At 36.5% G+C, this 22,000-nt stretch overlaps 2 protein-coding genes across 3 annotated transcripts; both read right to left on the reverse strand.

Moving 5' to 3' along the window:
- Positions 1-296: 296 nt before the first annotated feature.
- On the reverse strand, positions 297-3,849 carry LOC120088779 (rac-like GTP-binding protein RAC1). Of its 2 annotated transcripts, XR_005485033.2 has the most exons (8): positions 3,210-3,849; positions 2,191-2,278; positions 2,011-2,120; positions 1,839-1,902; positions 1,233-1,297; positions 1,026-1,091; positions 784-938; positions 297-480 (listed from the first exon to the last, which is right to left on the reverse strand). XR_005485033.2 is itself a non-coding variant. In XM_039046218.2 (7 exons), exons 1-7 carry the CDS (start codon positions 3,306-3,308, stop codon positions 834-836), a joined length of 597 nt encoding a protein of 198 aa, XP_038902146.1. In that variant the 5' UTR covers positions 3,309-3,849; the 3' UTR covers positions 563-833. The 2 variants fall into 2 exon arrangements, 1 of the variants encoding a protein (XP_038902146.1); XM_039046218.2 differs by lacking the exon at positions 297-480 and having other exon boundaries at positions 563-938.
- An 11,022-nt stretch (positions 3,850-14,871) lies between these two features.
- Positions 14,872-20,148, reverse strand: MCM10 (minichromosome maintenance 10). The gene is made up of 11 exons (XM_039044989.2): positions 19,988-20,148; positions 19,629-19,806; positions 19,330-19,404; positions 18,289-18,526; positions 18,087-18,211; positions 17,249-17,282; positions 17,099-17,148; positions 16,872-17,015; positions 16,038-16,102; positions 15,882-15,963; positions 14,872-15,514 (listed from the first exon to the last, which is right to left on the reverse strand). Exons 1-11 carry the CDS (start codon positions 20,076-20,078, stop codon positions 15,340-15,342), a joined length of 1,257 nt encoding a protein of 418 aa, XP_038900917.1. The 5' UTR covers positions 20,079-20,148; the 3' UTR covers positions 14,872-15,339.
- Positions 20,149-22,000: the final 1,852 nt, after the last annotated feature.

Below are 22,000 nucleotides of genomic sequence, written 5' to 3' on the forward strand. Positions count from 1 at the left end.
GTTATCAAACGAAACCTTATTAATTTAAATTGTTTTTGAATTTTTTTATTTTTAATATTTTTCCAAAAATATTCATCAACATCAACGCTTTATCGATGTTTTCATTGCAATTTTCGTAAAATTAAGATTCGACATCGACATTTTCAAGCCAATATCCAAATGAACCTTTAGAAAGTAGTGAACAAGTACTTGTGTTAAATATGCAATCAAAGATGAACAGAACATTCTGGATTAAAATATAGTTGATCTTAGCATTTTTCAATAACCTTTTGAACAGGAAAAAAAATCATACAAAATGAAGTCCAAATCAGATAATATCCTACATATATGAAGTCCCAATATTACATACAAACTAATGGTAGAAAATCAATTCATATTACAAGCCTATATATATTGTTGAGTCAACATTACTCCCAATCCATAAACTGTTCTTCTACAGTCACCCAACTCTCTGGAAAGATGATTCTAACCAACTGGTATCTGAAAAGCATCCAAGAACATTGCAATATATTGAAGCGGGACGACATACAGAGAGCTACATCGATACTAACTCGAGAATCAATTATGTAAAAGATATCTAAACTCAAACATATACTATCATTATGCATATTACAGACAGATGACTTTTAACCATTTTTTACAGATCATAGCACAGCCCAGAAAGCAGGCAAGCACAGAGGATGAGATCTGCTGCTTGATCATGGGGTTGTGTTGAGGACAATTGTGAAAATATAACTCATATTCATATAGTCATAGTTAGGGGCTAAATGATGGGTAGCTTACTATTATTAGATCTTCAAATTCTAACCGGTCGTGATACGACTAATTTTGCATCATAATATAGAACAAGTCTTCTGCCCCTTTCTCTTCTTTCGCTTCTTCCGCTTTGGAGGCTGGAGAACCACTTTGATTGCTGCGTCGAAAACCGCTTTCACATTCTGCATTCAGATCATAAACGAAAGAGGACTTGTTAAGGAGTGAGGGCCTGGAGAAAGTATAGAAAGAAGAAAGTTGATTCTTCATACTTGCTGTGTTTTCGAACTGCATTCAATGTAAACTGGGGCACCAATGAGTTTTCTCAGTTCCTCCCCCTGCAAGAAGAGTTGAAATCTTAAAATATAGAAAGATGAGAAGAACATAACTAAATCAGACTATAAAAGACGAACAAAACTATGACGCTGGAATAATTTTGTAGTACAGAACTCATAAATATAGGATATATTGCAGGATACCTGGGCTGTGGTAATTGGCACGATCCCTGGGTGTTCAATTAGGTACTGTTTATCTTCTCGAAGATCTACACAAAGCAAGTTAACGCTCATGATTACTGATAATCTCACATCGAAAACACAGAATAATACAATACTTATAAAAATAAAAATAAATAAAGACTACTTTTCCAACGGGTCAATTAAAGATGACGCTTGGGTTTTTTCCAGGTGTACTCTCTAGTATAGAACAAGCTAGTCGACTATGATACTTAATAAGCCAACTCCAGAATAATAACCAAATTTTTATTACATGACGAATAGGATGTTCTGTTGCTTAGGTAAAATAAACTATATCAACTAACACCAAATCTTTAGAATTCAAAGATACAATTGTACAAACTTATACAACAGATCCTATTCAGGTAAGGTTGTTCAACTAACACCATATCTAATTAACAGTATTCTTGTTTCATGTTGTTCATCATGGTGAGTTTTTTCCTTTTTCTTAAAGAAACAGTTTCATCATGGTGAGTTATTTGCATTTAGGAACAATCACCAGCAAACAAATGGGACAAGACAGTTTCAAATGCAACACTTGAAAATTAGAAAGGTAGTGAAGAATATAACCGAGCTTAGTCCCGACAAGAATAACTGGTACACCAGGAGCATAATGCCTTAGTTCAGGAATCCACTGTCATGAGAAAGAAGTATATTAGTTACAATAGCAACCAGAGGCATTAAAACAAAAGAATGAAGGAAAATCATAAGTTCAACCGACAAAGATAAAGCACAGGCTTACTTTTTTGGCGACGTTTTCGTAGCTAGCCCTGCTTATGAGAGAGAATGCTAACAGAAATACATCTGCTCCACGGTAGCTCAAAGGTCTCAATCTATTGTAATCTTCCTGGCCTGATTTATGATTCACGCATCAGAATCTCAGCAAGAAGGCAAGTTAAGTAACAACTTGTTTTGGACATACCAGCAGTATCCCACAACCCTAGGTTGACTGTGCTGCCATCCACAACTACATTTGCACTAAAATTGTCGAAAACAGTTGGCACGTAATCCTGTTTAAGAGTATTCACACCAGTCACCGCAGATGGATAACAATCTCACGAAATTTGTGTATCAATTTCAGAATCTAAAGCATGCAAAACCTTGTCTATATAAAGAGTTACAATCTTAAAATCAGTCGCCTTATTGCACAAATTTTGAAATGGAAGACGAGTGATGCAGATAAATTATCAAGATTTTCTACATTGCAAAACTTTTCCCCCAACTCACACATGCATAGAGACAAATGAAGATCCAATACCGGGCAAAAATACAGTTTTATGGAGGATCAGGAAATGTTTACAGCTGATGCAGATTATTTATTTACGCTTAGAACATCAAAATGTTGGGATCGCCACATGAAAACACAAAGAAAAGTGTACTTTAAAAAGATAACAATTAGTCAAAAAGAGCAAGAAATTGATACACAAACGAAAATGAAACCATAATTCCCTCCCCCTTTTTGTTGGAAGAGGGAAAACCGGGTCAAAAGACCAGAATTTTAGTGATCTCCTCTATTGGGAATCTTCCTGCAACAACTAATAGACTGAATTGAGGCTGAAATTACTCAACAGAACCTACAACTCCAAAAGGTTCATGTTCCACCGAACATGTAGATGGAAATTTTCTTTGCTTCAATTGGTAAAGCATGCAAACAAAAACACAACAGATGCATTTTCCCAAAACCAAGAACACACAGACACCAAAGAGTTTGAGAAAGGCAACTGAAACAAAAAAACAAAGTGCACAAAACACAGTAAAAAAAACAAGCATTCTCAGTCTAAAAAGTGCAGAAACTGAAGTCCATCACTCCCAAAAAAAAAAAAAAAAAAAAACAACAACAACAACAAACCCCTCTTAGAACTAACTAAATCACCCAAATTTTCTCAGGAACCAAACAAGAAAAAGAACAAAAGAGTTATGTTAAGGCTTGAAGTAGCTCACCGTGGGGAAAGTGTTGCTGGTGTATGAGATAAGCATACAAGTTTTCCCAACAGCACCATCACCAACCGTAACACACTTAATAAACCTGGAAACACTCATTTCTTCCTTCAGAGCTTCGTTCAAAAGTTTCACAATGCAGAATCAGAAACACCAAGAGAAAAAGAGATAATATTGGAGTTGACCCACAAATCTAGGCACATTTACAAAGGGTTACAAAGAAACTGTACCCGTGAAAGAGAGAAGGAGAGTCACAAGGACAAGGGAACTGGGTCTATAAAGAGGGGAAAGAAGAAGCCAGCTCTTGGCCAGCTATCTAACGATAGAGTAAAAATCAGGGTCTGAAAATTGAAATTGAAAGAAACCCTTTTGATTCTACCGATTTGGGTTGAAGAAAAATGGGAAATTTTTACTAGTCAATGAATGTTGAAGGTGAAACTTGTCGCTCTCGGTCTCTCTCAGGCTTGCACCCACTTTTGGGTAACTTCTTTTTCCCCCTTCTTTTGCTTGGACTAGTTTTTCTCAATTTTCAATCTCATCTTTAAAGAAAGGTATTCTCTTTGGTTGTTATTTTCTTCCTTTTGAAGGAAGACACGGGTCACAACCAAAGATTTTGTTTGTGTGTGAAAATGTGGAGTTTCCTTTTTTTTTTTTTTTTTTTTTTCAATTTACAAAATTATTTTAGAATTGGGTCGGACAAAGAAAAAGGGTCTTTTTACTATTGATTTCGTTTACCAAACTTTCGAATGTCAATTTGAATTCAATTCGAGCCTTATCACAAAAGTAGAGAGAAAAAAGAAGTAAAGAAAATTTGAAGGAAAGACAAAGTGAGTCCACAAAATTTCAAAATGGAAGTGAGATTCCTTGATGGCAAATTCGGTCTCTATGAATCTAATTTATATATATGTGTCTGTCTAAGTTTAATAGATAATTAAATTTTTAATTTTATTTTTAATAGATCAATAAAAGTTAAAAAAAATGTTTAATATAAAGACTATCAAGTGGATGAACAAGTTTAAGGACTTATCAATTTCAAGTTCAATGACTTATTAGATACAAACTTAAATAGTAAAGGATTAAACTTGTAATCTAACATTATTATTACATCTTCATCAATATCTGATTAAAAAATACTTAAATTATACAAAAGAACCCAAAAATTTGAAATGTGTTTTAATTATGCCCTAAACTATTGAAAAGTTACTTTTAAAATTGCTAAAAGGAAAAATCTTATGACAATTAAACTTTCAATATTGTGTTCAATAGGTCAGTGAATTTTTTTGTTAAAAAAAAAATATCTAATACAAAGACCTATTAGATTGAAATTGAAGTTTAAAGACTCATTAATTACTTTTTCAATTTCAAGGACGTATTTGACGTAAATTTGAATGTTTATGGATCAAACTTATAATTTAACCTTAATTTTGTTTCATTTCACTCACATTTGATTAAAAAAGAAAAAAGTTATAGGTACAAAATATCTAATTTTTTTTTTTAAAAAAATGGGTGATAAGAAAGGGGGATCCCACAGCTTGGGATCAAGGTATCAAAGCAACAAAGCACAAGCAAAGACAGGGCAAGAAAACCAAAACAAAGCCAAACAAGATAAGACCAACCAACACAAAAACGCAAACCCGTAAACCACCAGGAAGAAAGGCAGAGAAAAGAACCTAAAATCCCACAAACAAGAGACTACAGCAAAACAGAGAACAACGTGAAGTTCAAAAGGAAAAAACATCCGTACACACACTAGATAAGACCAAGAAGGTCAACCTGCCAGGAAGTAGCACGAGCACGAACTGTAGAGACCATAAGGTGAACCAGAGCAGACACCGACCTCGATCGACCTCCATGCAGGCATTGATTACGCTCCTACTAGATGTAGTATATGGACACACAATAGAAAACACGAAACAACTTACTACGCACCCCCTTACCCGACCCCACTCGACACAACCAACTCAACTCTACATCCCAACCAGCCACTCGATGTGTCGAACCCAGTTGACGCAACACACTAGACCTCATCTTTTTCCCAAATCCACATTAAAAAAATAAATGATCTCACGACTCCACACCTCCCCCACACAGAAGACACCCCCCTCTAATAACACACCCCAACTCCTCAACCAATCCTACATACCCAACCTGTCCCTCACTGCTAACCACGCACAAAAGAAGTGACGCGGGACACCACCCCCCGCCCACAAAATACCAGCCCAAGACACCCTAGGACGACGATGACGTATACTCTCCCAAGCACTAGCGATAGAAAACCGACCACTAGCATCCAACACCTAAACCTAATAATCTTTTCCCCTCACCCTAGACCTCACTGCCTGGATAAGACTCCAGATCTCAAACAAATCCCAAGACACTATAGGCCACCTCCAACCTCCCTCACCATCCATGAACTCCGACAATCGCGCTTCCAAACTACTTTTTGCATCATAAACCACTAGACCTATATAAATCCAAAATCGTACCACCCCGTCAGCCAAGGATCCCACCAAACCAAACAAGACCGTCCATCGCCAATCATCAATAAACCAGATACTTGAATCTATCTCTACTTCGTAAGATAGCCCTCAAGCACCAAGACCTCCCAACCTCACTCCGAACAGCCCACAACGACCATTCGCGCAAAATATACGCCTCCACCCACACCACCCATAGTGACCCTGATTTAATTAAGAGAAGCTAGAGCAGCTTCATAATAACAGCCTAGTTCCAAGAGGCCACATGCTTCATACCCAACCCCCCTCTCCCTACGACAAGCACACCTCATCCCATGCCACCCGTGCACCACCCCGACTCACCACACTACCCTTCCATAAATAACTACGTAACAGACGATCAACCTCATGAGTTACACACGCAGACAACACGAAGATGCTACACCAAAAAACCTGAAAGGACTGTAAAACATACCTAACAAGCTGCAATCTCCCAGCAAAGGAGAGGGACCTCACTACCCAGCTTCTAATATGAGCTATAATCCTCTGTATCAAAGGAGCACAATCCACAACCCTCAACCGACCCACCAATAAAGGTAAACCTAGATACCTAACAGGCAACGAACCAAGAGAGACATCCACATACGCAGCTAGTTCCTCCGTCTCCCCAGACTCCACACCCGCAACAAACATGGAACTCTTCCCAACATTTGCAACTAACCCAGACAGCTCTGCAAACTCTGTCGATACCTGCCTCACAAACTCCAAAGAATCCCTCTCAGCTGCACAGAAAATCATCAAATTGTTTGCAAAAACCAAATGAGTTAGGCCCAACCGCTCACACCAATTATGGAACCTAAGCCATACAAGAGGTTTATTCAACAACCTAGACAAGACCTCCAACACCATAAACAAAAAAGGAGACAACAGATCCCCCAGCCTCAACCCCTTCCTACCAGGAAAAAAACCTTCAAGGGAGCCATTAATCATCAAAGAGAACTTAGGTGAAGTAACACAAGCCCTCATCCAACTAACAAACTGAAGGGGCGTACCTATAGCCAACAACACACCAAATAGAAAATCTCAATTCACCGAATCATATGCCTTTTGAAGATCTACCTTTAACACACAATGCGACTTCCCTCTGCCCTCCTTATAGCTCCCCACGAGCTCCTGACACAATAAAATGTTATTGAAAATCGACCTACCCGCAACAAACACAGACCGATTACCACTGATGAAATCAGGCAACCACAACCGCAATCTCTCAGCTAAGATCCTCGAGATACACTTATACACAACATTGCAACATGAAATAGGACGAAACTCCTCTATACATTCAACTCCTCGCCTCTTAGGGATGAAAGTAATAACAGTAGAATTAACTCCACCAGGTAGGTAACATGTCTCAAAAAAATTCAGCATAGCGTCACATAAATCATCCCCAACCACACTCTAAGCAACTCTGTAAAAATCCACCGAAAACCCATCAGGCCTAGGAGCCTTCCCAGATTTCATCGAGAATAAAGCCTTCTGAATCTCCTCCCCACTCACTGGCCAATCAAGTGCCTCCACCCCCTCCTCGGGCCAGCTGAACTGCACAATATCCCCAATTCGGGCAGTAAGATCTCTATACCCCATATGCTGAGCCCCTAAGCAACCCCGAAAGAATTCTACCGCCACCCCTGCCATCCTGTCATGCACTGTCTGGCGATTCCCCCCAGCATCCACAACCGTAAATAAACCACTGCAGCTGTGACTAGATAGAATACAACGATGAAAAAAAGTTGCGTTCATATCACCTAACTCCAGCCACCTGACCCTAGCCTTCTACCGGAGCGACGCTTCCTCCAATCTCGCCACTGACCAAAACACCTCAGTGACCTGAGCCGCCTCTGCACACATTGACTCTGAATCAGGATTCCTTTCTACCGCAGCCTGAGTAGCCTCCATAACCTGCCTAGCCACCCGCATCTCATCAGATAACACAGAAATACGCCTACTAAACGATGTACGAAAAACTCGCTTCACTGCCTTCAAATTTCACACAAAACTAACCATAGAAGACACATCCTTAGACCTTATCCACACTGACCTGATAGTATCAAGAAAGCCTTCTGCCTCCGCCTAATGAGAAAAATAACGTAGGAGGCGGCCTACTCCTCGTCTCCCCTGTAGAAACCAGAAGAAGGCTATGATAAAAAATCCCCACTGACCAACCCTAACCTCTGAATACGGAAAAGCTACCTTCCACGCCTCATTAGACAAGCATTGATCCAAATGGCGCAAGATATCATTCCCCTGAAGTTTACAGTCCAGGTAAACCAGTTACCTGTTACACCCAACTCAAACAGATCCGCCTCCAATAACACCTCACCAAAATCCTCCATCTCCCTCAAGCAAGAGCAACCACCAAAATCCTCTGAACTACTACGAATAGCATTAAAATCCCCCAAAATAACTCCAGGAAGCTGCCACGAGGCACACACATCAATCAACTGAGACCACAGATTCCTCCTCTCGCTCACGTGATTAGAGGCATACACAACACCAATACGTACCCTAACACTAGATACAATATCTATTAAGGTTCTAGAAATGAATTGATCCCCACTGACATCAATGAAAAAAACATAGACACTCTTCCACCACATCACCCAAATCCTCCCAACTCCTTGCACACTATAGCTATACACACAACTCCAGGCATCACCAAACCTACCCATCACCATACCAAAATTCTCACGACGGACCCTCGTCTCAAGCAAACAACAGAAGAGGAAGCCAGAAAGTCTGTCACCACCCTACACTTGACAGGGTCATTCAACCCCCTAATATTCCAAGAATACCAAATCATGAATCTTGCAAGAGATCACACCTACCACTTCCCACTGGACCTTTGCCCAAACTCCCGAACATCCCATCCATAACAAACAACGGATCAAGATCTGTCTGCACTAGTGCTAATGCCAACGAGTTTTCCCCCTTATCACACAAAACATCAAACTAATTACAATCATCAACATGCTTTACAAACCCCGTAATTCCAGGGGACCCATAAACTACTCTGCTCTTCAAGGGCCCCGTACCCGATGACCCACTACCACCCCTATGCTCTACACCTCCTCTATCATGCCTAAGCCGACTAACCATAGTAAACTCTTCAACCCTCTCCCCGCCCTTAATCTCATCCACTAGGCTAGCTCCCCTCGCATCCATACCCAAGTCCTGCCCCTTCCTTACACTCTCAATTCACTCATTCTTCTCCAAACACCCTTCATTGACTGCCACAATACACAACTCCAGACCCTTCTCCACACCCTGTTGCTCATACACCGCCCCAATATGACCAAAGGAACCACAGCAAGAACACCTACGAGGCTTCAACTCATACTGGAATAATAAACTCTTGTCTCTGCATTCTAACAGTGACTGAATGGGGCATTAACGAATCACCATCCACCTGAACACACACCCTCACATACGATAACCGTCACCGCTCTCTTGTTGCAACATCAAAAGAGACAAGTTTACCCACGACACTAGCTAACACTGCTAAACCCCTATCTGTCCACAATTCCAGAGGAACACGCTCTAGTTTAATCCAGATAGGAACAGAATAAAAAATAAAGGTTTCAGGAACAATACTTGGAGACCACTATCATAATAAGATAGGCTTACCACCCAAGTGCCACGGACCATTCTCCAGCACCCAATCCCATGACTCTACCTTCTGAAAATTAAAGATAATCAAACCATTATCCAACAAGGTAATAGTTGGCATCTCTACACGTCTCCAAATTCTCTGAATAAGACGAAAAATAACAGAATACGGGAGTTTGGCATCCACAAACTGACCAGCCAGAGATTTCTCCCACACACAGACACCCTCATTAATAATCTCTTCACAAGGTTCAACAATAACTTTTTCATTTTCAACCAATGGGGGAATGAACTTCAAATTATCTCTCAACTTAGACCCAAAAAGGGTAGCCCATGACTTTTCCCCCTTCATGCCGGATCCAAAACCACACCCCTCCTCTAATCGAACCAACTTTGGACCAAATCCCCCTAGCTAAACCGGTTCCTCCCACTCACGATGAACCTGAGTGTCCACCGATCGACCCTCACTTCCACAAAGCCCAGTCTGCGAAACCTTCTCATTGTCTGACTTCTGCCCCCCCTCCTCTCCGACCCTCCTAACTCTGGCCCCGCACCACGCGACCCACCCACTAAAGCTCCTACGTCTAACGACCCTTTCCTCAACTCCCTCTGCATCATTCCACTCCCTTCACTCAGCCTCAGCCCACTCCCATCAAGCCCACTCATTCCATCTCCCTCAAGGCCCACCTCAACACCCCTAACAACTCGGTTTTCATCCGGGCCCCCAACACCCTCAAGGCTCCCAGACACCCCCTTCACTTCCTACCCATCAACTAACCCAATGCCCAGCCCACCCAGTTCAACCCTTACAACCTGAATTTCCTTCTTCAACCCAACATTCCCCATACCAGACCCTTCACCTTCCTCAGAGTGACCGTCAGACAACCCAAAATCCTTCACCTCCGAAGAACGAGCACCCAATCTCAAAATCGATCTCTGGTCTAAGCAAACGAAAAGGTTGACGAGCAACTCGCCCTTCATTCTTCTCCTTCAGTCTTAGAGGTGACTGCTTATGCACCATCATCACCAACTCTCACCTTGTTAAAATCACACCTCAATAAGATCGTCACCGTCTGCCAACCAACAGAACCTAGCCTCACCAGTCAACCACGAGTAACTTTCCCGTACAGACCTCAGTCAATACTATGATCAGACAGCCAATACTATGACCTCAGTCGACCCGTACAGACCTCAGCCTCACCAGGCGGGCGTCAAAAGCAACTTTGAATCTAGGACTGGAAGACCAGTCGATACTATGACCGAACGCAACCCCACCAGTCGAACGCAACGCAGTTTCTATCAGACGCGAACCATCACCAGTCGCGAAACGACGACCAGCGAAGACGCAACGGCAGCCCACGACCCGTAGAGACCGTAGAGGCGACGGCGAACCCTAGAGAGTATTCCTCCTCGCGAACCCTCACCTTCACCTTCAACTAGGAGGCGTCGGCGAACCCTTATACCTAAAAAATTTGAAGTGTGTTTCAATTACGCTATAAATATTTCAAAGTTAGATGTTAATGATACTTTGAAATTGTTCAAAACAAGTCTTAAGAGAGTTTTTTTTTTTTTTTAGTACAATAAGAGTGAAGATGGGAGATCAAACCTCCAACCTCTAAAGTAGAAAACTATGTCAATTATCATTGTGCTGAGATCATTTTAGCAAGTGTTTTTTTCTTTTTTCAACGAATGATGTAAATTGACATGGTGGTTGGTTGTAAAAATCAGAAATGTGTAACATTATTTATAGCTCAATTTCAACTATAGAAGATAAAGGTATAAATACTATCTTAGTGCTTATGTCTTTTACTTTGGTTCATTTTGATCCATGTACTTTCAAAATATTCATTTTGTCCTTGTACTTTGAAAAATGATCATTTTGATCCCTTTGTTTTCACTTTTATTTCATTTTTAATAAATCAAATTGTTCAATTTTAAAAGTTCAAGGATCAAAATGAATCAAAATTGAACATACAAGTACCAAAATGAATAGTTTGATATTGACCAAAATTGAGTGTAGAATGACTAAAATGAACATTTTGAAAGTGTAGAAACAAAAATAAACCAAAGCTAAAAATATATGAATCAAACAAGTATTTAAATCTTAAATTTATTGATATCATTTACTACATTATTCCCAAAATCAATTGTTATAAATAAGGTCATAAGCTATCGCAAACCATTAACATGGATGCTATTGTAAACGAGACATGTTTGTTTTTCAATTTTTCTAATCAATTGACGTGTCAATTTCAGCTACATAAAAGATTAAAATCAATGTTATCATTCATTTTAATGTATTCAAAAGATTTTGTTGGTATCATTACAATGTGATTTACAAATATATCAGCTATCACATCAATTTACATAGATTGAATTGTATTTGGAGGTCATGTATGTTCGCTAATATTTACACATCAGTTGTGGATAATGCTTTCAACTTTATGTTAGTTTTTTTTTTTTTCCCGTTGAACTATGTTTATTTAGTATGATTTGATTGATTTATCTAAACATGTCTCTTCACTAAATAAAAATAATATGTATGTATCAAAATTTTTATTAATTTATTAAAAATGATAATAACGACAACTATAACAATTAAAATGGTATCCTACGCAATGAAAGCATACAAATTAAATCCTATTAATTGAAAAACAAAACCATGTTTAAAACCCCACTTCAATTAATCATTTGAAAATCATTCACATTTTTAGATTTCAACAACAGATATGCAATTTTTAACAATATATCAATCTAATAATATCATACCATCGTAAAGACAAGCAGAAATTTTGTTGTCTTTTATCATAAAGTGACAAAAGAAATAAAAAAAAAAAAAAAGGCATATATACAAATATATAAAGTATGGTCCACTTGATTTAATTTGAACTAACAAATAATACTTGGATGAAGAAGCCAGTGGCCAATCAATTGTTTGCCAAACAAAGAAATGAAAATTTTAATAATGTCTTTTAAAGTAAGGTGTAAGAAAGTAAGTTTTTAATCACATAAAGCTTATTTTTTGTATGCCCTAAATGGGATATTGGTTCTTGATGTTTCAGCTAATCTATGGAAGAAGATGATTTGATTAACAAAACAAGAAAAAAGAATATGAATGTGAATTAATTAAGAAGGTAGTTGTAGGAAGTTTATTAAATTAGTGAGATGAGATTAGTTGCAAGCTGTTTGAAAGTTTGGTTTAGACCAAACCTACCTTGAATATATACAAGTAAAAAAGGTTAAATTATAAATTAGGTGAATTGGATATCTATATATCTAATTAGTTATTACATCTTAACCAGCTTTAGTTACTTATCTCTAAACTTTGAATTATAATCTCATATAGTCCTTGTTAAATGATAATGCATCATATTTATGGATAAATGTTATATAATTTAGTCCAGAAGTAGCGAATTAAATCTCTTTTATAGACCATGTCACTTTACTTTGTTTAGACCTAATTACCACCCACTTTTTTCCATTATATCATGCCAAATTATAAAGCATGAGTAATAGAAATGTTGTAAAATATAAATATTAAAATGCTTTGAATTTATTTATTGGCGCTTCAAATGATCAAGTATGGAGTCTTCTTCACTAGTCAATGAACCAGGATCCATAAGCAACGCCTTTTAAACCTAAAGTGTATGCACATAACATTTTATTTACGATTTTAGATCTAGAGTTTAGAGATGTGCTATATATAAACCTTATAATCATACTGATGCTTCTGCATTTGTATTATTTGATATTTTCTTTCTAATAATAAAATTGTTCTCTCACTTTGTTCGTAGATATAGTTAACACACTATTAATAAGCCACGTAGGTCTCTGTGTTGATATTTAATGTTTACGTTTTCCCCACTTTCTTTGCTTTTCGATTTCGTTACTATCATAACATTAAAAAAACAAGTTTTATAAGGTTGAATTTACTCAACATAAGTTTATATAATTTGGGAGATTAAGGCATCATCATATCTTACATAAACAAACCCACATACCAAATCAATATATAAATTAACTTTCTTGATCTAAAGCCTAATCCATGAACCAAACACCACTAAAAGTTGAGTTAGAGAGAGTCATATGATCCATCGTAATCAAAGAAGGTGCCATAGAACCAACAAATCCGAAGAAAATGGTGGTGGTTGTTGTCTATTGAGTGGTTAACGGTGGTTGTAGATTTGTATTGTAGCCTTTACTCTATAATTGTTGTTTTTCTCTTTCACACACAATTCTTAAGTTTGTTATCTCATGGCTTTAAAAAATTCCTCAAAGTTCAGTCATAGTCAATTTGTTGACATAAACGGTTTCTTGGCTAACAATCATAACCTAACTTGGTTCAAATCAAATAATGTGCCAACAAATGACACTGATAGTTATTGAACACAAACCACCACATTTCAACATTCTCTATGGGTTAAACAAAATGAACTTTTTCTTACTCGATGAACTTACCTTACGAAGGAAAACCAATGTAACAGTCAGAGTTTGAATAACAAGATCACAAAAACCAAAAATGTTAGCTAACAAATCTAAGCAATCAAGTATAATAACGAAGAAAATACACATGATCCCTCTCTTGGACTAGTTAACTAGTTATGCAATTAAAAATGTCCACTTTTTACACCAACCTTCCGGGAAAAATGGGTCATTATCCTAGTAATGCAATACCCATTTTTTTCACTTTAGTGTACTTTTGCCATGAATATTGAAATGAGGTGGAGAAAAATAAAGATTGTGATTGACCTAACCATCACTTTAAGACTATGATAGATATAATCATCCCTAATGCAATACTAGATAAAATACGCTTTTTTTTTTTTTTTTTTTTTTAATTTTTGGGGTTGAGAATTGGTCATCTACTATAATTTTTTTTTTTTTTTAAAAAAAGCTAAACTAAACTAAACTCGTGAAATGAGGGCAAGGACGTGGTCCCGTGGACATCCCTAGCACAATAAGCGACAAAGCACACCATGCAGGAAAAGAATGGCTATTAATATCCTATTTGGTTGGAATTAAGTTGCATTTGTAAGTTCATTTTAAATAATTGAAATTTCATGCAGATATGTGAACCAAATAGGATTGTAAACAGTAATCCAACTGACAGCAAGTAATGTTATAATTTAAAAGGAGATTTCAAATTCATTTTGAAATATATATATATATATATATATATATATATATATATATATCTACAAAACAGTTTCACAAATTGTTATGCCGGGACTTCTCAACCGGACCACTGCTATTTAACCTTGAAAGGGAACCGGATAGAATAATTAAAGATTTAATTATTATTTTAATCCCACCCTTTACTTTTAATTTTGATTCATTTTGACCCATGTATTCCTAACTTTAGTTCATGTTGATTCTGAGACTTTCAAAAGATTCATTTAGACCTTGTAATTTTAAAAAATACTCATTTTGATCCATTCATTTTTATTTTTAAAAGGATCAAAATGGTTGTTTTTTTTTTAAATTCAAAGACCGGAATGAATCAAAATTGAGAGTACAAAGACCAAAATGAACCAAGATTGAAAATATAGAGATAAAAATGAATATTTTAAAAATATAAGGATGAAAATAAACCAAATTCACCCATACTAAAAGTGATGGGCAGCACATCACCTATCCCCATGTGCATGGATGACCATTTCTCCTCATGTTTATATCAATTAGAGCTTGGCAATTCAGCCGTCTGGCAAGAAGCTGTGTAAAACCACAAGCTTATTAAGCAAAGAAAACAGAAACGAAGCTAAAATGGCCTCAAATAATCGATAGAGTTTCTCCCATTTCAATCTAAGCAGAACCTCTGTTGTTGCTCCAGTAGTCCAGGAATCAATACCACATCTGATCTCGCCTTTTCTAGCTTGTTTCTCTCTTAAACCAACGTGAGCAATGGTTATTGATTAGTCTCCATACTTCAACAGTCTTCCTTGAATCCTCCTTTTATGTGTAAGCGTCAAGAGTTTATTGGCTCTTCTTGTAAGAATCAAAGCTCAAACATTAATTTATCGGGTGATTACAAGGTCGATATCATCATCTTCTGAACTAACATAATCTAACTCTATCATCTTTCCAATATCTTTTGTGGTTTTGTCTACCGGAGTATGGTCGGTTTTCTTTCTTTTTGGATCTGGTTGTTGGTTTTCACCTCTTGAATCCAGTTTTATGGTAGATGACTTCCTGAAATGTTAGGAACGACAATCAAAGATAAATAAAAACGTAAAGCATGAAAGATCGACACACAAATTTACGTGGTTCACGATAAAAAATGATATAGATTACAAAATTGAGGCACCCATTGTTAGAGAATTTATATAATACACTTCTCTAAATTCTAGCATCCTAAACATAAATAATATAAGATACATAAATAACTAGGGTTTTGGAGGCGTTGCCTCCGAACCCCCACCGGGCTCCCCGTAATTGGTTATTCGAAATACCACATACCAGATTCAAGGTCTTCTTAACATAAAAGATATCTTACAAATCTGTAATGGCGTGGAAAGACGGCAATAGAAAAACTACAATGTACTGGATAGAATCTTACAAAATTGACGTCTTCTCTGAACTGATCCTCTGCTGACTTTGTTTGGCTAATTCTTTGTTTACACTTTTACTAGTCAATTTCCCTGCAATTGGAAAAAGTCTCGAGAGAAGTTCTATAAATCTTCGGAGCATGCACGTAAAGGTTATGATATCTAACCTGTGATCTCAGCAAGGAATCTTTTCCCTTGTGAGTGTGCATTGGTGGTCACTTTATCTGCATTGCTGTTCACATGGATGGAGTAAATCAGCCGAAAACAAGAACACAACAAAAATTAACTAGTACTCCATTCAAGAATCCGTCTTAATTTTTCCGTTTGTAGAAGATCAATGTTTTGAAATTGGAAAACGACACTAAAATAGAGTTAAATGGCCTGTGAATCAATACCAAATGAACCCAAGAGGACATATAGTCTATAGATGAATGACCACTCTCACTCTCATTTCATTCATAAATGGCTTAATTTCAGTATTAAAAAAACGATGGACAGTGCAGTACACATCTTTTTTTAGAATACTGCATTACAAATAATAGAAAAGAAATTCAAAATGACCTCCAATTGAAATTCATGATAATGACCAAGTGTTTACAAGAAAATAAACTTGGAAGTACATAATTCTTTCCTCTATTTTTACTCCACCCACCAGTCAAGTTCATATCCTGAATGAAAAATCCTAAATCGCGAGTTCAAGAGCAAATTTTAACATATGACGGATGGAAAAAGAGATTGTTATAGGCATTAATTAAATATGTAAAGAAGGCAATCAGACTGGAATTTGTTTAACCATTAAAGATGAAATGGTAAATAATTTGAAGCTAAAAGAAAGAGCGTAGAATCCACCCTCAATATAGGGTGAAGTGTTGCAAGTATTTTGGATTTACCCAGTCATGAAATCAAGATAACATCCCCCCACTTATTGAAAATCTTAAAATCTTCCGAAATTGCTTTTATTAAAATAAATTATGAATAGGAGTGCAATGTCTTCTACAAACCTCAATGCCCTTTTCAGGCCTTCCACAGATAACAGTTTTACCGGCTTTGCTGGCTTCTTAGAAGTCACTTTACCAGCTTGCGGATCTACCATGTAAACTCCTTCTGGCTTGAGATGATAATCTCTGAATGCAGTCCTCAGATTCCTGTGCCCGGAAAATAAAACAAATAGGAAATAGGATCGAGTATAAAAGAAAGTAATATCATGATCGTATCATTGCTCACTTACCCTCCTTCGAGCTCAGTTCGTGTGGCTGTGGAATATTTTTCTGATGCCTTCTGTAAGAAAACAATATAAAGAATCACTGTATCAGTTGGATGTCCTTTCAAAATCAGCAATGCACGACAAGATTAGCATATTAAGCACATCAATACTTACTGATTTATGATATTTACAGTATATGCCACGTCGCCTGTAGTAACAAAATAATTCATCAGAACGTCCAAAATATGAATTGCAAAAAATATGAAAACATGAGAAATAGATCCGTTACTTTGGAGAAAAATGATCTATACTAATTCAGGAAGAAACAAAACCAAACAAAATTATACTACATGCACACTTCACTATGTAAACAAGAATCCCTACATAAGATTATTGACTCCATCTGTAGTAAAAAATAAAAGAACTACGAAGAGATAACAGACCCAAGATCCGCATTTTACTAAGCTCAACGAAACACACCAACTTGTGAATGTTATTATTATTAAGGCCTCGATGAATGATAAACTGAAGACATATGGCACATGGATTTAGGCAAGTTAGACCAGATATTTAGCAATGAACAAATAGTACTATTTATACAGCAAAAAGCAGTTCATATTATCAATAACTATGATATAGGGTTTTGACAAATTTTATCACAAAAATAATCATGCTCGTGTCAAAACAAAGTTTAGGGGGAAAAAAACCACTTTGATCGTGCCAACGGACTTATCAACAATGAATTGATTGTCCCATTTATCAATATAAGGAAAAGCCCATCTACGATGGGCTAATCCAGGTATATGCTTTTGACACATTGGATATTGTTATAGTAAAAAGCTCAGTCCAATGGATCACAACATTGCCAAGAAGTTTCATCGGCCCTCAGCTCCTGTTCACACAGATAACCTCTTTTTGCACACAGAAGTCCCGAGTCTCATTCAATCATATCAGTTCACTGATGGCAACAGGAGCTATAATATAAGGTAACCGAAATTTTTTTATGACAAACCTATTTATTACTGTTGTACACGCAATCCCATCCTTCTTCTTCCCCTTGCATACTCCATAGTCATCTGAAGTGCCCATCTTTAACAACTGGCTTGGTTGATACACACTTAAAGAAAACCCCATCCCCTGAAATACGAAATGGATGTAGGTAATTTAAGAACTACAGCTTGTATCATTGAACAGAAGAACTTTATAGTTGGTACCGTTGCATCCTTTCGTACTGTAGAGTTAAAAAGCGCAAAAACTGTTCCAGCCAGCTCCTTGCAATTTCTTTTATAAGCGTCACCAAATAAGAAAACAGAAACAGTATTTTCATCCAAACAACTAAGTTTCCAGATGCAGTAAGCTTTCCCTGTAGAGCTTGTCCTTGGAATTCCTTTCTCGGTCAACACTCCAACAGTTACCCAACAGCCTGAAAGGGTGTCCCCAACCAACAGATTCCTGAAAATTAAACGAACAAATGAACCTGTTTGTCAAATCTTATGCAAAATAGAAGATCAAAATCTATTTCCAAAATGGAAGATGCTGCTCCTAATAGACTTCAGATGTATTTAGTCAATCTCAATGAAGTTTAAGAAATTCCTTTAATTCTTCCACACATATACGTTTAATATCCTTGAAAAATAGATAGACCATAGGCTAAAAATTGTCCCCATTCCAACATTCACGTACACAAATTTTCATTGCTACTTTCTAAGTTCTCTGTCAAGATCACATTTCTTATAATTGCAGTTGATTCCAAACTATGTATATCCGATATTTTATATTTAAAGAGCGATTTTAAAAAGAGTGAGCGAGCGGTAGAGAGTGTTTGTCCTTGAATGAATTGAAAACTGGGTACTGAATTTTAATCGAGGTTAGTACTGAAGCATGTAAAAACCCGAAAACCACATGCCACCATCGAAGATTGATGAAAAAGCCAATGGCATCTTGATGATGTTGCAATGATACATAGAATTTAGAGATACAGTTCACGTTTGAGAAAATTCAGTCAACTACTTTGCTTTAAAAATGTAAAACACATATTTACCAGTCGGTCCCATCAACGTTTTGATGGAGTTCGTGTCAAAATTAACCAGAATTAAATCATATCAATGTTACTAAAAGAAATCAATGTCATCGCATTCTCTAATTTCACATGAGGAGAAATAGAATAGCTGATTTAATAACAGAGCATGGTTATCATTCTCCTAGATGGTAAGCAAGCAACGCAAACAAATATAAACGATGGGAAGTGAAATTACTTTATGGTAGACAAACGAACAAAGCGAATGTCAGAAAAACGATCGCGAAGCTCAGCAGGTGCCACCAGTTGATTCCTGAGATCAAAATAAAATAAAAAGTAAGGAAAAATACATCTAATACTCTTAATAGCATAGCTTCCCTAATAATTGAGTTCTAGGTGCCCTAAAACCTTTACAGAGGACTGAGCTGGACCATAATTCCAGTATAACATAACTTTAGGCCGCTCCTTACAATTCTCTCGGTAAGAAATCGATAACAGAGTACAGACAGTTTTGTAATGCAAATCACCACACTGTACCTCATTCGCAGACCAGAAAACTTCTCGATCGAAACATCGTTAGAAACCTTAGAACGGTTCATTTTTCCACTTTTTTCAGTCGGTATATGGTCATAATCAAGGCAGTCTTTGACAGCGTTTCTGAAGATAGACATATCCGCAGGACCTGATCGTCTTGGTGATTCATCGTCAGATAGAACTGCAACATAAGAATCCCGTCTAAAGCAGTCGAAAAAATATCTTCAATATAATTGTTTCTTCTAGGAAATAAATAAACTACGTATTGAATCAAAGGAACCAGAATTTCCAGGGGGAAAACGATAAAAAGAAAAAGAAGGAACAAAGAAGTGATTAATCACCATAGTTGACAAAATTATAACCTGAGGTTTGAGGCGGAGTTCCAGGAGGAGTTTCAACGACTTTATCTTGGAGAGAAAGGAGAAGATTGAGATCATCTTCTTCGTTGGCCATAGCTTGCGCTTCTTGTTCGTCTGTAAGAGTGCAAAATCGTTTGATAGTTCTTTCGTTGTTTCGTTATATCAATTTTGCCGCGAAAGTAAAATTTTTATTTTATACCTTTGGAGGGAAAATGTGACCGCCAAAGTACCTAATGGCCCATTGGGCTGACTTTAGGCCCATTCTCGCCCTCGCCAGCTGCAATCAACAATGTTATCTGAAACACGAATGATACAAATTACAAAAAGTTGCCCCTAGACTTTTTCCCCTGTTTTAATTTCTTTTTATATCCGTGATTGTCCGGATCAACTTATGCACATCTTGATTAATCTCATTGAACAACCTATTGAAAACTCGTAAGAAATTAATTCCTAGATAGGTGGCCATCATGAATTAAACCCTTGATCTCTAAATTATTTATTGAGACCATGTCTTCTTTTTATCATTAGGTCAACCCATGATGGTTCATCTGTTTCAAAATATTTAGATTCTTTTCTTCAAGATATTTTTTTCTCTTATTCTTACCAAAGTTGCAATATTATTCTTGATTTTTTTATAAATATTTCAAAACCACCTTCTATCATTGAAATATAAATTCGTTAAAATATCCAACAAAAATTCGAACCATAGCACTGACGACAACTTGAGATGAATAGTGGAATCGTCATACCACGTTTAAGTTATCACCACATCATTGTAGATCTTAATTGCCATTTGACATCGTAATAATTATGAAAGGACAATAACTATATAACATCTTAATATTTTCAAAGCAATTTTTTGTTTTCTTTCTAGCCTTTATAAAACAAATTACTCTTTTTTTATTTTTTATAAGTTAACCTCAACGAAAGAATATAAACATTTTCTGCCCTTTTGTTTTTTGTTTTTTTTTTTTTGGTTCTCTCTCAACGTCTAATTAGTCTTCAATTTATTTGAAATAAAAGTTTGGAGATTGAGCAAGTATTAATCTTAAAGTAATCAGGCATTAAACTAATTTCATTTCTCAACTCCTCAAAGTCTGTAAAGTTTTTTTCTTCATCTATCGATCTTAAATTAACATTTTAAAATGGTCGGAAAGAAACTATTCAAGTTTTTTAATCATTCAAACCATAAACCTTTTTATCACCAATAATATGCCAATTAAATTAGCTTCTTTTTTTTTTTTCCCTCAAAGCACAATAGCATTCAAATTGTTGCTATCAAAAATTTGAAATCATCTTATTTGATCTAATTAAATGAGATGAAACATTCCATTTTGGTACATAATAGTAAGCTTTCAAAGTGTATTTCTTACCTTTAATGGGCTGTTTGGTTGGAGGGAAAAAAGGTGGGAATGGGAACGGGCTTACACAGCCCATGTTTGATTGGTGAGTTTTGTTTATTTATCTTAGAAAAGGCAATTACCAGATATCTTTTAGCCACATAATTACATATCCATTGAGAAGTGTGAGTTTTCACTTATTCTTCCCATTCCTACCACCATTTTCCTCAACTCAGTGTTGCCACTCATCTCTCTAGTTCAGTTTTATTGCATAATAAAAATAAAACAACACAAATTAATTATTTAAAATTAATTAAGGCAATTTTTTTATTAGTTATATGCTTTATAATTGTACAAAAGTTTGAAAGTGATCACACAATTTAAACAAAAATAACATTTATTTGGGTGATCTAATAATATTTCCATGCAACACCAAACACATGTATTACTGCACAACGAAACATAGTCATTCTTGATTCCCAGTAATTTTATTTCCAAATATATAATTCTCGGGCATATCCTTAATTGCCCAGCCCTTAATTCATGGACAAGAGTCGTTTGGTTGAAGGATTTTCTACATAGGAATGGACACATACATCCAAAGTTTTCAACATTTTACCTTAAGCTATTTATAGGCATCCTTGGATTTTCTATTCTCTTACAAAATGTTTTATCT

The sequence above is a fragment of the Benincasa hispida genome, chromosome 10 (assembly GCF_027475165.1).
Source record: "Benincasa hispida cultivar pf3 chromosome 10, pf3_genome.v1.1, whole genome shotgun sequence".
Taxonomy (NCBI): Eukaryota; Viridiplantae; Streptophyta; class Magnoliopsida; order Cucurbitales; family Cucurbitaceae; genus Benincasa; species Benincasa hispida.